Genomic DNA, 14,390 nt, shown 5'->3' with positions numbered 1-14,390 from the left:
GAATGAGCAGCGAAGACAGTCAGCACAACAGCGTGGACAGACAGGGAACAAGCCAGGAGAGAGAAAGAGAGACACACAAAATTTAAACAGAAATTAAACAAGCGCGTTACCAGTGAATGCAAAGGAAAAATCAAGCCAGCCACGGAAATAATCCAAAAAGCCGGTGATAGCAACGAAGCCAACAGGACACATGGCACAGGCTGGCTCGAGGCAAACCACAGACTGGAGCGCAGGGCAGAGTGCAGGGCAGATGTGGAGAGCGCTGACGTTGGGCAGAGATGCGGGGCAGGAGGGATCATTATGGTCCTCTTAGGTCATTCAGGACATCCAAGGAGATGAAGCACCACACACACACACACACACACACACACACACACACACACACGGGCAAGCAGGCATCATCAACTTATCTCTCAGGAGAGGGAAGGTATACTTCACTCCTTAATTTGTAGGAATATTTGTGTCAAAAGACCACCATATTGAAAAGACAGACTCAACTTTAACTTCCTTCACTTAAACACCAAAGGCTTTTTAAGAACTCCGTGATACCAAAAAAGCCTAAATTTACCACAGCAAAGCCGTAATTCCACTCATATTCTTGGTAGAAGATTAAAACCATAGACGCCATCTCTCTTTTGTCCCTTCTTAGATTAAGGAGAGGGCCTTGAGTGGTTATTAGAAAAGACAAATGTAGAATTCAAAAAAACTAAACCCCAAATTTCCTGTCACTTTTACCTAATTACACTCTTAGTCGATTTGAACAGTTTCACTATAGTTGCAATAGACATAGCTCCCCAGATCCATCTTTTCTGCTGGGTATGAAAAGTCTCATGTAAACTCACCCATGAAGTAACTCCCTGTTATTCCCCAAGGACTATCAGTTATAACCAATAATATTTCTCAGCAGACAGGCTGACGAACTCTGTTTGCCTAGTTCAAAGCTGGCAACTAGAAATCGTGTCCTTAGACAATGCAGTCACCCTTAACAATGTATTTTTAATAAATACTGAACTCATGGTAACAGCTAGCTTAAGACCTCCCTAAACACCGAGTAATGTTAAATTTCTGATCTTTTTCTTAAAAAAAAAAAGTTTTTATTGATTTTCTTTTTAGAGAGAGAGGAAGGAAAAGGAGAGAGAAAGAAACATCAATGTGAGAGCGAAACATTGATGTGCTGCCTCCTATATGTCCCCTGCCAGGGATCGCCTGCAACCCAGGCATGTGCCCTGACCGGGAATCGAACCAGCAACCTTTCAGTGCATGGGACAATGCCCAACCAACAGAGCCATACCAGCCTGAGCAAGTTTCTGATCTTTTTCTAAAGTGCCTTTCAAACAGGCAACATAATGTGGCTTCCACATTACTAGTACATGAATATGAACCTACATAAATCTCCTCTATTACTTTTTTTGTGGGAAGCTATTTGCTAGAGTTCATATTTCGAATAGATTCATAGCCACAATAAAATAAGATATATTCCTGTACCAATGGAGGGAGGATTATTGAACACAAATGGGGACTGGCCTTTTAGTTTGTGTATAATAATAACAAATATGAATTATAAACCAAGACATTTTTTAAAATTATTTTTCCCGTTTTGCATATGTGAAGTTATAGTGGCATTATGAAGGACTACTATTTAACTGTTTCTCATGGGACTTCCTCCAGCTATGCATGTGAATCAGATCTAAAAATTCTTCCAGTTATTATCATAAAATTTGATCAAGACATTTCCTATATCATTTTTATATTCATGAGATCTTAGATTTGTTATTTTAGAAATAATTTTGAAGAAACTTATCAGATCTGAACCACGTATGAGCCACTTATTCACCATGTAACCACGAGTCTCAGGCACACTGATAGGTACCAGGGACCCTAAGGGGAAAACCCCAGCATTTCCCCACAGAGCAGGGAAGAGAGACAAGTAAATCAATGGTTACACTATTTTTCATAAATGGTATAAGCATGAGCACTATAGGAGCACTGAGTGGTATATTTAATGTCTAGAAGTAGATAGAAAAAAGTTCTTAGGGAAAGTGATATATCAATGCAGTCTTGAACTTGAGTGAGAATCAGCAGATGAAAGGAGGTGAGGACAACAGAAGTGCAAAAGATAGGATGATTCACAAGACAGCTGCTCTAGGACCAGCAATTGTCTCTGAGGCATAGGAATATGATGATGAAGAAGGCAATGATCATAAAGTCTGTAAAGCAAAGCATATAGGCTTTACATTTTTAGAAAGTTCATTCTAAATAGTCTATTGGAAAAGGCATTATGGGAAGGGCAGCAACACTGGAAATAAGGAAATGAATTATGAGCATATTTTAGGAGTGCCACTGAGAGGTAACTAGCAAAGAAGATGGATAGATGGTCTGAGAGTTAAAGATGTGGGAATTAGATAGAAGGTAGATTTCAAAGAAGGCACTGGATATGTAAAAGTGGATGGGACTGACAGGACTCTAGGGTCCAGGGTCATGGTGAATGAGTGGACATGTGAATGAAAAAGGCTCATTGGGTGATGAGGAGAACAGACTTAATGAATCTATTAATAGTAGTCCATGATGTTGTCATGAGATATCCAAGTAAAAATGTCAACTAAAATATTTAGTGATGAGTCTTCAGTTTTTACAAGAAACCCTGTTGAAGATGCAGATCTGAGACCCATTAGCTCATCAGTCATAGATTAAACGTGGGGTGCTGATGGGCGCTCCCGGAGAAAGGGCAAATCCCTGCGGAGCACCGGCATTCAAGCCAAAGAGGGAGCCAGTTGTTTAGGGGAACCAAACACTTAAAACTCAAATACTCACAGTTCACATGCTATGTGAACGAAGGATACTTTCTTAAGATAAAGGATACCCTCTTCTGGCTGAGAACTCCCATCTCCTCAACACACAGAGGTTTTTCTAACTAAAATTCCTAAGATAGTTTAAACCAGTTCTCTTTCATCTGAAAGAAGACAAGCAAATGAAACAGAAGAAACATATAGTCTTAGAAAAAAGAAAGAAAGAAAGAAAGAAAGAAAGAAAGAAAGAAAGAAAGAAAGAAAGAAAGAAAGAAAGAAAGAAAGAAAGAAAAGGAGAAAGACAGAAAGAAAAGGAGAAAGACAGAAAGGAAGAAAAGGAAAAAAATGAAGGAAGGAAATAAAGATATATCTTTCCATGATCTCTCTCTGACTTGGCTGCAATAGTAAGCTTTATACAACCATGGCTGAAAGAGAGAAAACATTTTAAAAGGTCTTAACAGTCAGGCTGCCCTTAAACTGAAAACTCCACTTATAAATCCAGTAGAAGAAGATAGATTTCAAAACAATGATTTCTAGAGAAATAGAAAAAAGGCAATCTAATCTCAGAGGGTGAATAAGACCAGTGGGTAAGAGAAATTGAGGTCTAGTGAAAAAGTATTATATGGTAACTGAGTGTTTTGTTTTCCTTTGAAACGTGCTACCTATATTGATTTTCTAAAAATATAGTGTTGAATGATTTTCATCATAAGTAGTAATAAAGAGCTTTCTTATCTTTGAACTAGAGGCCCAGTGCACGAATTCGTGCACAGGTGGAGTCCCCAGGGGGGTGGGGAAGGCTGGGACATGACTGGCCCTCCGGTTGGGATGCCCTTGCCAGCCTGGGATCTGGATCCATCCCGCTGACATTCGCTCTGTTTGTCAGGAACCACCTGGTGGCTGCTCTTATATCCTTTCTTCCTTGCAGAGTGTCTAGCGAGGGGAAGAGGCCGCAGTGCCCAAGGCCGACTTCCAGGAGGCCAGTGGTGCTGTTGGGATTGTGCCAGCAGCACTGGTCCCTCGGTGCCTGGCCCGTTCTCTGGAGATAGGACCTGCAGAACTACTGAGGGAGGGAGTGGCTACCACCCCAGCTGGTGGGCCACGGGGAAGGGTAGGTCAGCTAAGGGACACTCCCACTGTGGAAGCCCACTGACCACCAGGGGGCAGCTCCTGTGTTGAGCGTCTGCCCCCTAGTGGTCAGTGCGTGTCATAGCGACCGGTCGGCCCAGTGGTTCTGGTCGTTCTGGTGGTTCCGGTCATTCGGTTGTAATGGTCGCTTAGACTTTTATTTATATAGATATTTATTTGTGTTCTCTTTAAAAATCAAAAGCATACTATTATTGCCATTTTGCATGGGTCTTTCATATGACCCAAGACTGCTTTAATGGAGCCACCACTGCCCCCTGGTGGAAAGTAACTATTTTTGAGTTGAGATGGCTTATTGAACACATACCTACCTGTGCAGCTAAATCTATGAAGTCACAGAATCTGTCATGTGTGTCATGAGTAAAAAAAAAACACCCCCCAAAAACTATTTATATTTGTTTTTACATGTGAAGAAAGCCTAAGTGGATTCTTAACAATACAATTACTAAGTAAATACAAATTCTTTTTCAAAGGCAAGAGGTGTTTAAAACTAAATACCTGAAAACAATTTCATGTCTGATAAGATTATTAAATAGAGAAGTCCCAGACATGAGAATTGGAGTTCCTTGCCCATAAACACTGAGAACATTTAGCTGTATTATGGGTTCTTAACAAGCTATCCACAAGTGACCCCAAATAGCCTGAGCTACTCACAGAGATGGCTTTTCACTACCAGTTCAGAGAATTCGACCAAACCAGTGGTTCATGGCTTAACTCTAAGGTTTCTAGAGAGAATGTGGCCAACCATATATTGTTGCTGACATCTTACTTTTTAACATATAAACTCAGCAATTGTATAGCCAACCTAATAGAAGGTAAAGATATCAGTAATAAGCTAGGAGCTTCACTAGCTACAAAATGTAAATGAAACAAGATATATAGCTAAATGAGCCCCCTAGATAATGACCTAAGAAAAGTTCTGGGGAAGTCCAGAGTGATTTGGGGAAGGAGGAAGCAGAGCAGAGAGGATATCTCACCCCAAGTTCAGACTTCGAAGCAAATACCCAAAACGAAAACACCCGAAGAGCCCTGTCTAATGCTGTTCCTCAGTGTATACTGTCTCAGAGAGGTGGTCAAGCTTCAGCAGTGATCTATGGCACCCATGTCATTGGCTTATTCTAGGCACTTCCGTAGATTGTCATATTGACTCAATAAATACATGGCAAAGCATGTCCTTGCTTCACAGGCACTAGAGGAAGCCAGCCATTCAGTACAAATAGTTAACCATGCATCACAGGCCACAAACAGGAAGAGCACCTTGGAGGGTCCCTCACTGTGACAGAAGAACGACCCAAAGGTGAGCCCTGAAACGGCCTTACCTTGAGTCAGATTGGTCATATGGGCATGATATATAGAAGATACTCAAAAAATGCTCCAAATCCCCATCTTTTTCTCTCCTTCACCAATCCCAGATACATGTTTCAATAAAAATTAGATTAAGGGATGCTAAAAAAAATGAATATCTAGTCATTATCACCTTATCTGAAATCAGTTTATCCAAACACCAAGGAAAGGATCAAGGACAGGATACACTTTTGTTTAAGCAATGCATCCTGGGTCAGGTTAAATCTAAACAATAGGATGCCACCCAGAATGGCAAACTGAGCTGAAGCAACAGAGTACATAGGCCCCCAAAAAGGCAGGAGACAGGTGAGCCAAAATCCAGCTCTGCCAACCTCCTGTTGTTGGCAAAACCAACACTTTCCAAGTGACCTGGGTAAAGAGGAGGCAGACAGCCTGACTTCCTAAAACGAAATACAAAAGAACGCATTTATTTGGATGCATTTTATGGCCCCTGATTCTTAATGAGTTTCTGATGGTCCCAGGAAATGTATACTCAGGTGGTCAGTGAAGAAGCATCGTCAATCTAGCATGTAATACTGTAAAGAATTCTAAAAGAAGAAAGTGGTCACAGTGTGAAAAACATGAAGAAAAAACGTGAGAGAGTCTAAGGAACTGCTGAGATTCCTGGATTTTTGCTCCTTTCTCAACACAGTGAGGCCCCAACCATGCACATGCTCTGCGTCCTCCTCTCCACACTCTTTGTGTTCAGGAAGGTAGGCAAGGGGCGGACTCACTCATTGAGTAAAGGCATGGACGTTCTCCTCTTGCTCTTCTGCACCATGTTGGCCTGATTCCTCAAGGAGATCCGAATCATAGCGGGGGCCAGCCTGCAGGGCTCCCCATCCACTTGCATGGGGATGGATTTGTAAGTCAGCAGCATGACCTCCCGGCACTGGTGCAGCCTTTCCCCGTGGCCCCCGACTTGCAGGGCAGCCTGTAAAAACAAGAGTCAAAAGGAAGCTATAGTTTGTTCGTAAAGTTACTCAGCAACGCTAGCAACCCCAAGTCCACTAAATAGAAGCAAAAGACCTTTGATAAGCATATGGAAAGTTTTAGCCAGCAGTAAAACTGGAAGCCCTGGATAAATCATCAAGACAAGTAAACTAAAATTTATAAACTTTTAATGAGCTTCACCATAAATTCTCATTAATAGCCACTTTTCACTTTTATGTATTTTTCAGCCTTAATGCAATCATGATAGTTTAATACAAAAGTTGGCCTTTTTAATATCTATGCGTATTAAATAAGCAATGTAAGTAGAACAAAAAGAACATGAAAGAGATAAAGCACATAGTTTAAGAGAGCTTCTAACCTACAGTTGACCCTTGAGCAGAATGGATTTGAACTGTGTGAGTTCACTTACATACACATTTTTAAATAAATATATTGAAACATTTTTTGAAAGATTTTCTTACTACTGTGAAGAAAATGTATCAGTTATGCCAGGCTACCATAAAAAAATGAAATTGCTGCTTTTCTTTGTTATCAATGCATGAATCATTATACAAATTTATTTTTTCAATTATCTTTCCATTTCTGATGCCTAGTGTTAGTAATACATATAACATCCACAGTGTTTTGTATCATATAAGAAAATATTGATGTAGGTAATGACAGATGATTCATCTTATAAACAGAAGATGTACACTTAGAGTATTGATAAATAATACAGTACTGTAAATGTATTTTCTCTTCCTTATGATTTTAAGAACATTTTCTTTTCTAGAGCTTACTTTAAGAATACATTATATAATACATATAAAATACAAAATACATGTGTTAATTGACTGTTAATGTTATCAGTAAGGCTTCCAGTCAACAGTAGGCAATTAATAATTAAGTTTTGGGGGAGCCAAAAGCTATACATGGATATTTGACCATGTGGGGATTGGCACCCTTAACTCTTGTGTTCTTAAAAGTCCAAATATATATTTAAATGTAAATATATATTATACTAAATATATATTACAGATTAAATATACTCATATTTAAATAGACCATTCTTGGTTAATTTTCTTCTTTGTTTAAAAAATATATTTTTATTTATTTCGGAGAGGAAGAAATAATAGAAACATCACTGATGAGAGAGAATCATTGATCAGCTGCCTCCTGCACGCCCCTTACTGGGGATCGAGCCTGCAACCCAGGCATGTGCCCTTGACCGGAATCAAACCCGGGACACTTCAGTCCGCAGGACTGCTGGCTCCCAACTGCTTGCCTGCCTGCCTTCCTGATTGCCCCTAACTGCTTCTGCCTGCCAGCCTGATCACCCCCTAACCACTCCCATACCAGCCTGATTGATGTCTAACTGCTCCCCTGACAGCCTGTTTGCCCCCAACTTCCCTCCTCTGCCGGCCTGGTCACCCCAACTGCCCTCCCCTGCAGGGTTGATCGCCTCCAAATGCCCTCCCTTGCAGGCCTGGTGCCTCCCAACTGGCTCCCCTGCTTGTCTGATCGCCCACAACTGCCCTCCCTTGCAGGCCTGGTCCCTCCCAACTGCCCTCCCCTGCTGGCCATCTTGTGTCCACATGGGGGCAGGATCTTTGACCACATGGGGACAGCAATCTTGTGTGTTGAAGTGATGGTCAATATGCATATTACTCTTTTATTAGATAGGATAGAGGCCTGGTGCACGGGTGGGGGCCAGCTGGTTTGCCCTGAAGGGTGTCCCGGATCAGGGTGGGGGTTCCCTTGGGGCATGGGGCGGCCTGAGCGAGGGGCCTGTGGTGGTTTGCAGGCCAGCCACGCCCCCTGGCGACCCAAGCGGAGGCCCTGGTATCTGGAATTTATTTACCTTCTACAATTGAAACTTTGTAGCCTGGAGTGGAGGCCTGGGCCGGCCAGGGTGTGCGTAAAGCTTTGCTTCCTCCATTGCTGGGGCAACCCTAGCCTCCCACTCTTTCCAGCTCTGCGGCTGCCACCATTTCTGTTTGGATTTGTTTACCTTCTATAATTGAAACTTTGTAGCTTTGAGTGGAGGCTTAGGCCAGCAAGGGCAGGCGGAAAGCTTGGCTTCCTTCATTGCCTGGGAAACCCAAGCCTCCCTCCTGCTCTCTGTGGCTGTAGCCATCTTGGTTGGGTTTATTTGCATACTCGCTCTGATTGGCTGGTGGGCATGGCTGGTGGGTATAGCAGAGTGATGGTTAATTTGCATATTACTCTTTTATTAGGTAGGATATATATATACAGGTGCCCTCCCAAAATGTAAACACACTTTGAATAATTATTAATTCCAATGGGTTAAATGTGAAAAAAAGAGAAACATCAATTGAGCTATCAGCTGTTTAGTGGGTATACATTTTGGGGGGGGCACCCTATATATATATAGAGAGAGTATCATTTACTTTTTACAGGTAAATGAAACTCATACAATGTACATTTGGTTATAACTGATATCAAGTACCCAAATAATATTATACAGCTTGATGAATATGTTTTTATTTATTTTATTTTTTTTTACTTATTATTTTTTTTCCAATTTTTTTTTATTAAGGTATTATACGTGTACATATCTTGCCATTGCCCCCCCAACCCACTCCCATATATGCCCTCACCCCCCAGAGTTTTGCGTCCATTGGTTATGCTTATATGCATGCATACAAGTCCTTTGATTGATCTCTTATCTCCCCCATCTCTCCCTAACCTTCCCCCTGTAATTTGACAGTCTGTTTGATGCTTTACTGTCTCTGTATCTATCTTTTTGTTCAATTTTATAATGTTCTTTATTATCCATAAATGAGTGAGATCATGTGGTATTTTTCTTTCATTGACTGACTTATTTCACTTAACATAATGTTCTCCAATTCCATCCAGGTTGCTGCAAATGATGAGAATTCCTTCTTTTTTATGGCAGCATAGTATTCCATTGTGTAGATGTAACACAGTTTTCTGATCCAGTCATCTGCTGACGGGCACCTAGGCTGTTTCCAAATCTTAGCTATGGTGAATTGTGCTGCTATGAACATAGGGGTGCATATATCCTTTCTGATTGGTGTTTCTAGTTTCTTCGGATATATTCCCAGGAGTGGGATTACTGGGTCAAATGGGAGTTCCATTTTCAGTTTTTTGAGGAAACTCCATACTGTTCTCCACAGTGGCTGCACTAATCTGCATTCCCACCAGCAGTGTACGAGGGTTCCTTTTTCTCCGCATCCTCGCCAACACTTGTCGTTTGTTGATTTGTTGATGATAGCCATTCTGACAGGTGTGAGATGGTACCGCATTGTTGTTTTGATTTGCATCTCTCGGATCATTAGTGACGTTGAGCATGTTTTCATGTGTCTCTTGGCCTTCCTTCTGTCTTCTTTTGAAAAGATTCTATTTAGGTCTGTTGCCCATTTTTTTATTGGATCATTTATCTTCCTTTTATTAAGTTGCATAAGCTGCCTGTAGATGTTGGAGATTAAACCTTTATCAGTGATGCCATTTGCAAATATGTTCTCCCATGTAGTGGGCCTTCTTGTTGTTTTGTTGATGGTTTCTTTTGCTGTGAAAAAGCTTTTTATTTTTATGTAGTCCCATTTGTTAATTTTCTCTTTAGCTTCCACTGCCCTAGGAGCAGTGTCAGTGAAGAATTTCTTTTGGCATATGTCTGAGATTTTGCTGCCTGTGGATTGCTCTAGTATTTTTATGGTTTCCCGTCTTATGTTTAAGTCCTGTATCCATTTTGAGTTTATTTTTGTGTATGGCGTAAGTTGGTGATCAAGCTTCATTTTTTTGCATGTATCTGTCCAATTTTCCCAACACCATTTATTGAAGAGACTGTCTTTATTCCATTGTATGTTCATGCCTCCTTTGTCAAATATTAATTGAGCATAGTGGTTTGGGTCGATATCTGGATTCTCTATTCTGTTCCATTGATCTATATGTCTGTTCTTGTGCCAGTACCAGGCTGTTTTGAGAACAGTGGCTTTGTAATACAGCTTGAAATCTGGTATTGAGATCCCTCCTACTTTATTCTTCTTTCTCAGGATTGCTGTGGCTATTCGGGGTCTTTTTTTATTCCAGATGAATTTTTGGAGAGTTCTTTCAAGGTCTGTGAAATATGCCGTTGGTATTTTAATGGGGAGTGCATTGAATCTATAGATTGCTTTGGGTAGTATGGACATTTTAATGATGTTGATTCTACCAATCCATGAACATGGTATGTTCTTCCATCTGTTTACGTCTTCTCTATCTCTTTTTTCAGTGTCCTGTAGTTTTCCGTGTATAGGTCTTTTACCTCCTTAGTTAAGTTTATTCCTAGGTATCTTAATTTTTTTGGCGCGATGGTAAATGGGATTGCCTTTTTAGTCTCTTTGTCTGTAAGTTCACTATTGGTGTATAGAAAGGCCATAGATTTCTTGGCGTTAATTTTGTATCCTGCTACTTTGCCGAATTCATTTATTAAGTCTATTAGTTTTTTGACGGAATCTTTCGGATTTTTTATGTACAATATCATGTCGTCTGCAAATAAAGACAGCTTTACTTGTTCTTTTCCAATTTGGATGCCTTTTATTTCTTCTTCTTGTCTAATTGCAATGGCTAATACTTCCAGTACTATGTCAAACAGGAGTGGTGAGAGTGGGCATCCCTGTCTTGTTCCTGTTCTTAGGGGAAATGTTTTTAGTTTTTGTCCATTGAGTATGATGTTTGCTGTGGGTTTATCATATATAGCTTTTATTATGTTGAGGTATGAGCCATCTATTCCCACCTTGTTGAGAGTTTTTATCAAGAAAGGGTGTTGGATTTTGTCAAATGCTTTTTCTGCATCAATTGATATGACTATGTGATTTTTATCTTTCAATTTGTTTATGTGATGTATCACGTTTATTGATTTGCGGATATTGTACCATCCTTGCATTCCTGGGATAAATCCTACTTGGTCATGGTGTATGATCTTTCTGATGTACTGCTGGAGCCGATTTGCTAGAATTTTGTTGAGGATTTTGGCATCTATGTTCATGAGGGATATTGGTCTGTAATTCTCTTTCATTGTGTTGTCTTTATCTGGTTTTGGTATTAGGGTGATGCTGGCTTCATAGAAGGAGCTTGGAAGTGTTCCTTCCACTTGAATTTTTTGGAATAGTCTGAGGAGGATAGGTTTTAGTTCTTCCTTGAATGTTTGGTAAAACTCTCCTGTGAAGCCATCAGGCCCCGGGCTTTTGTTTGCCGGAAGCTTTTTGATGACTGCTTCAATTTCGTCCATAGTTATTGGCCTATTGAGCTGTTTAGATTCTTCTTGATTGATTTTTGGAAGGTTATATTTTTCTAGGAATATGTCCATTTCCTCCAGGTTGTCCAGTTTGTTGGAATAGAGTTGTTCGTAGTATTTTGTAACAATCCTTTGTATCTCAGCAGGGTCTGTTGTTATTTCACCTCTTTCATTTCTGATTTTGTTTATTTGGGTCCTCTCTCTTTGCTTCTTGGTGAGCCTGGCTAGAGGTCCATCAATCTTGTTTATCCTTTCAAAGAACCAGCTCTTGGTTTTGTTGATCTTATGTATTGTTTCTTTGGTCTCTATGTCATTTATCTCCGCTCTGATCTTTGTTATTTCCTTCCTTCTGGTTACACTGGGCTTTTCTTGCTGCGCTTTTTCTAGCTCTTTGAGTTGTAGGGTTAAGTAATTTGTTACCATTGTTTCTTGTTTTTTGCAATAGGCTTGTAGAGCTATGAACTTCCCTCTCAAGACTGCTTTCGCTGTGTCCCATAGATTTTGGATTGTTGTGTTTTCATTGTCATTTGTTGCCATGATGTTTTTTATTTCTTCCTTGATCTCTCTGGTGACCCAGTCCTTGTTTAATAGCATGCTGTTTAGTCTCCATGTGTTTGATTTCTTTGGATTGTATTTATTGTAGTTGATTTCCAGTTTTATGCCACTGTGATCTGAGAAGATGCTTGATATAATTTCTATCTTCTTGAATTTGAAGAGATTTTGCCTGTGACCCAGCATATGGTCTATCTTTGAAAATGACCCATGTGCACTTGAGAAGAATGTATATTCTGTGGCTTTGGGGTGAAATGTTCTGAAGATGTCAATTAATTCCATCTGGTCTAGTGAGTCATTTAAGATTGCTGTTTCTTTGCTGATTTTTTGTTTAGAGGATTTGTCCAGTGGTGATAGTGGGGTATTAAAGTCTCCTACTATGATTGTATTGCTATTAATCTCTCCCTTGATATCCTCCAGGAGTTTTTTTATGTATTTGGGTGCTCCTATATTGGGAGCGTATATGTTTACCAGAATTATTTCTTCTTGTTGGATTTCTCCCTTTAGTATTATGAAGTGGCCTTCCTTATCTCTTGTTATGGCATTTACTTTGAGGTCTATTTTGTCAGATATAAGTATTGCTACTCCTGCTTTTTTTTCATTTCCGTTTGCCTGAAAGATATTTTTCCATCCCTTCACTTTCAATCTGTGTGAGTCTCTTGTTCTGAGGTGGGTCTCTTGTAGACAGCATATACATGGGTCGTGTTTTTTTATCCATTCAGCTACTCGATGTCTTTTGATTGGAGCATTTAGTCCGTTTACATTTAAAGTTATTACTGAAAGGTATTTGTTTGCAGTCATATCTATTTTTGTGTCTGTATTCCTTCTTACCTGTTTATTTCTTCTTTTTACAGTATTCCCTTTAGCAATTCTTGCATTGCTGGTTTGGTGGTGATAAACTCCCTGAGGCTTTTTTTGTCTGCAAAGCTCCTGATTTCCCCTTCAATTTTGATTGATAGTCTTGCTGGATATAGTATTCTTGGATTCAGTCCTTTGCTTTGCAACACTTTGTATACCTCCTTCCATTCACTTCTAGCTTGTTGTGTTTCTGATGAGTAATCATTTGACAATCTGATGGGTGTTCCTTTGTAGGTAACTCTCTGTCTCTCTCTTGCCGCCTTTAGGATTCTCTCTTTATCATTTATATTTGCCATTGAAATTATGACATGTCTTGGTGTGGGTCTTTTGGGGTTGATCCTGCTTGGGACTCTCTTTACTTGCGTAACTTTTATCTTTCCCATATCCGGGAAGTTTTCTGTCATTATTTCTTCAAATAGATTTTCTAAACCCTGCTGCTCTTCTTGTCCTTCTGGCAGCCCTATTATACACATGTTACTTCGTTTCATGTTGTCCCGAAGCTCCCTTAGGCTTTCCTCCTGCTTTTGATGAATATGTTTTTATACATATGGGGATCTCCATCCAGATCAAGCTGTGGACAATTCACAGCAACCAAGAGGTTTTCATGTGCCCCTTCCAATCTACTTACACTCCTCCCACCAATCAGTTGGTAACCACTATTCTGACTTCTATCACCATAGATTCAATTTACTTGAATTTGAACTTCATATAAAATAAATCATACAATATATATTCTTATTACATCATTTGCTCATCATTATTTTTGAATAACATTTTGAATAATATATGGATTTATCTGATCTGCTGGTAAACATTTGTTTATTGATTTAAACTTTCTGGTATGTATCTCTTGGTGGACCCATATTCTCTTGAGTACATACAATGAGTAGACCTGCTATGCCGTGAGTTTAGATATACACTTGACTTTAGTAGATACTGCTAAATAGTTTTCCAATAAGGTTATATTACAATGCATTTCGAGTATCAATTTACAATTAAGAAAACTTTTAAAAAGAATCAGATACTAACTCTAACCCTAAATCTAAAAGGTTTACTTAAAAACAAAAAATAAAAACATACATACTGTCCACTTGTTTCCATATGTCTCATCGCTATGAATGGGGAAGAAACCTTGTTAATTGATTTGTGAAGTCAACTTCCACTTGCTTGCCAGATATTTGTATTTATCTGATATTTTGAATTATTTTTGCACTTGCATTAATTTTAACAGTAGAAACCTGCTTGTCTATAAATACAAAGAGAAATGGAACACAAGGGAATGAATGGGGGAAAGAAAATAGAATAATAATGGAAAAGTAAAGAACTTACTGAACATCTTTGATATTAAAACACTCAATTTTGTCCTTTACATACAATTTTATTCAATTAGGGAGAGAATGAGAAAGCAGAGGAGAATGCAGTGAGAATTTAGGTACTAAAATTCCTTTTGGCCTATTTCCTGACCCTCTGTTATTCAGCTGAAAGTTCTTTCTGGCTGTACTTCAACGACCCAT

At 39.6% G+C, this 14,390-nt stretch overlaps 1 protein-coding gene across 2 annotated transcripts in view; it reads right to left on the bottom strand.

Moving 5' to 3' along the window:
• The window catches only part of DGKI (diacylglycerol kinase iota), a gene marked incomplete at its 5' end in the record, with an annotated part of 400,686 nt that overhangs the window by 126,240 nt on the left and 260,056 nt on the right, over nucleotides 1–14,390 (bottom strand). For both annotated transcript variants that reach the window (XM_079786744.1, XM_079786745.1), the window contains one exon: nucleotides 6,008–6,207. In XM_079786744.1, the coding sequence (XP_079642870.1) occupies nucleotides 6,008–6,207 (200 nt within the window). The remainder of the gene's footprint in view (nucleotides 1–6,007; nucleotides 6,208–14,390) is intronic.

Source organism: Cnephaeus nilssonii, assembly GCF_951640355.1.
Source record: "Cnephaeus nilssonii genome assembly, chromosome: 12".
Classification (NCBI taxonomy): domain Eukaryota; kingdom Metazoa; phylum Chordata; class Mammalia; order Chiroptera; family Vespertilionidae; genus Cnephaeus; species Cnephaeus nilssonii.
The sequence above is the reverse complement of the archived record's forward strand: the minus strand, read 5'-3'. Positions and strand labels throughout refer to the sequence as shown.